At 36.3% G+C, this 2,732-nt stretch overlaps 1 protein-coding gene across 1 annotated transcript in view; it reads left to right on the top strand.

The window, feature by feature from the left end:
• LOC109588226 (uncharacterized) overlaps positions 1 to 2,494 on the top strand; it is a 3,018-nt gene extending 524 nt beyond the window's left edge. The window contains exons 2-7 of the mRNA XM_020004404.1: positions 10 to 345; positions 409 to 573; positions 621 to 742; positions 801 to 953; positions 1,007 to 1,265; positions 2,098 to 2,494. Coding sequence (XP_019859963.1) covers positions 10 to 345; positions 409 to 573; positions 621 to 742; positions 801 to 953; positions 1,007 to 1,265; positions 2,098 to 2,420 — 1,358 coding nt within the window. The 3' untranslated portion in view covers positions 2,421 to 2,494. The remainder of the gene's footprint in view (positions 1 to 9; positions 346 to 408; positions 574 to 620; positions 743 to 800; positions 954 to 1,006; positions 1,266 to 2,097) is intronic.
• The last annotated feature ends 238 nt before the right edge of the window (positions 2,495 to 2,732 follow it).

Raw genomic sequence — 2,732 nt, forward strand, 5'->3', positions numbered from 1 at the left:
ATTTAACAGGTCGACCAGCTCTTAGTCGTCATCTCAAGTTTGCCATAGCTCCCGTGAGCACGCCCAGTCTTCCTTACCGATTCTCACTAGTCAAGGGAGGAGAGTTTAAAGCTGATAGTTGGTATGGATCCATTCAACGTAAAGAGTTCTGTTTGGTAGCTATTGTTGGAGAGAAACGTCTACCCAAATCATCAACTAATGGAGACGAGTCAGAGGAAGAGGAGGAGGAGCAAGAGGAAGCAGTAGAAGAGGAAACTGAGGAGGAAGTGGAAGATGGCGATAGTGATTCATCCAGTGATTCTGATAAGACTAAAGATCCACCAGGAGGTAGGAGTGGAGGACAAGGTGAGTAATGAGTGAGTGAGTGTGTACTTGTATATAATGAACTGAATCTATTCCACTATATAGGAGAGTCTACTAGTAATGAGGGAGTAGAGGAAGAGGGGGAGACTGGAGGTGAGCCATTACATGAGGAAGGAAATGAAGAGCAAGATAATGAAAGAGTAGAAGAGTCAAAGGATCATGAAGAACCACAGCATGAAGAAGCAACAGCTCCAAAACCTAGTACTGAGAGTAAGCACATCAACTTGTAGATGCAGTGAATAACATTTTGTGTATAGGTAAAGTTTCCACTGGTGTAGTTGAAAATATGACATATACTGGACTTGTTTATTATGAGAAGAAAGAAGCTGAAGATTTGGTAACATTTACTGTCGCTAAAGATCTTAATGCACTGCTTGAGGTAAATTTTTTAGTAATAATACCTACATTAAATCATTAATATATTTTGTTGCTCACAGTTTATTGATAAGAGACACTCTCGAGCTGAAGTTGACCAAGATATTCTATTTCGTTTCAAAGACCATGATGGATATATTGAATTAAAGTTTGATGCTCCACAAGATGATCCATTCACAGGTTGGAGTATTAAGCCTCACCTTAAGCCTTGTAGAGTAAGTACTGCAATATAATGTATAACTGATGGTTGGTATGCATATATTAATAGTTTCTACGTTGTGATGTTGATAAGTTTGGTGAAGCTAAATATCCTTTTCCTTCACGTTGCCTGATATCAATATATGCATCACCAAATGCTGTACCATCACTACATTACTCTGTACCACTGGATGGAGTGGCTGATCCTGTTACATTATTCATTCATCGATCAATGAGAACTGCTCCTCCTCCTCCTTTAACAGTACAAGGTACTAGCTCAAGCTCCTCTACTGCTAGTATCAGTCAAACCAGGAGAGAGACTGAAGAAAGTATGGTTGATATTAACATAATAACACACTAATCATTGGACTCACCACGCTTGCGTAGGCGGGTACTAAGCAGTTGGGTTGTCATTCTGTCTGTCTGTCATTCTGTCACGAAAATTCCTGTTAATTCCTAGTCAATATCTTTTTTACTGAGCTCTCCTGAGTTATAATTCTTTTAAAGCTTTGAGAAAAAGATAATTTATTTAGCTCCGTTGTATTTTCATAGCAATCCGTGGTAGCAAAAGCTGAATATTTTCAAGAATAGACCACTTTTCCTAGCCAAATCTTCGTGTTTTACTCTATTTGGTCAAGATTAACATTGATAGGTAGAGAAAAGTACCTAGATTAAAAAATATGTGGGGATTTTCTAATCTCTTTTTTGTTAGCGAGTTACAGTTGCTCAAAGTTTGTGATTTAGCCTCTTCGAAAAATTTTCAGGCAGCACTGGGGAAAGCAAGAGCAACCAAACTATCTCAGTCTCTTTTAAATATCTAGGCAAATTTTTTGTGCTTACTCTTTCTTTGAATAGAGCTGCAGATGCTAAAATAAATTTCAGCTTTTCTTGTTTCTCCTACCCACGTGCCATGTTTATCTGCACTGCACTGCTGCTAGGTGCTGACCACACCTATAATTTATTTTATGGATCAGTGCAGTAATTGGCTAATTGCATTGTTGCACTTTGTCAAAATCTATTATCCTTTTTTCAAATATCAAGTTGCTTATATATATATAATATCATGATGGGGGCAGTACAAGTAACACATTATCCCTCAGGTGAATCTCAGCGGGCGAGTCCACGCACCATGGTGCTTCATTGAATTTATATCATTAATAGGTACATTTAGATCTGATATTGCTCATAGAGTAATGATGGAGAATATTGTCCTGATAAAAGAAACTCAAGTTGATCTTTACTTTTTAGCCGATAAACTTTTAGAGAAGAGTATCATAAATGGAAGAGAGAGAAGTCAAGTAACTGATGAACACTGTGGACTGACAGCTGATCAAAGACTACATAAACTACTTAACATTATCATAGGAACCATTAGAGTGGATGGAGAAGTATTTGGTATATTCTTAGATATACTTAGAGAAGAAGGTACTAGAAGAACTATTAAACTAGCTGATAAACTATTAGAAAAATATAATAATATTTAGATATTATGTTCATTATTATTGTTGTTGTTGTTTTGATTATTGTTGATTTTATCAAAGCAATTGCTTTTTGAAAATTACAAAATAAATTAAAGAAAAAATTAATATAAAAATACTCTTGAGTATCTTTTCATGGAGGCAAGTACATGTACAGTTGTCATAGCAACTGTCATTTTCCTCAGCAACGCTACTGATCTAGTTGTTAGAGTAATTCTTCTATAGAAAGTAGAAGGAGGAAGAGAGAGAGGATCAAGAGAGAAAGAATGGAATGACATCATGAGAAGTAACATGACTTACCCTTTTTGATGAAAAGGA

The sequence above is a fragment of the Amphimedon queenslandica genome, unplaced genomic scaffold, assembly GCF_000090795.2.
Source record: "Amphimedon queenslandica unplaced genomic scaffold, v1.1 AMPQUscaffold_12224, whole genome shotgun sequence".
NCBI lineage: Eukaryota > Metazoa > Porifera > Demospongiae > Haplosclerida > Niphatidae > Amphimedon > Amphimedon queenslandica.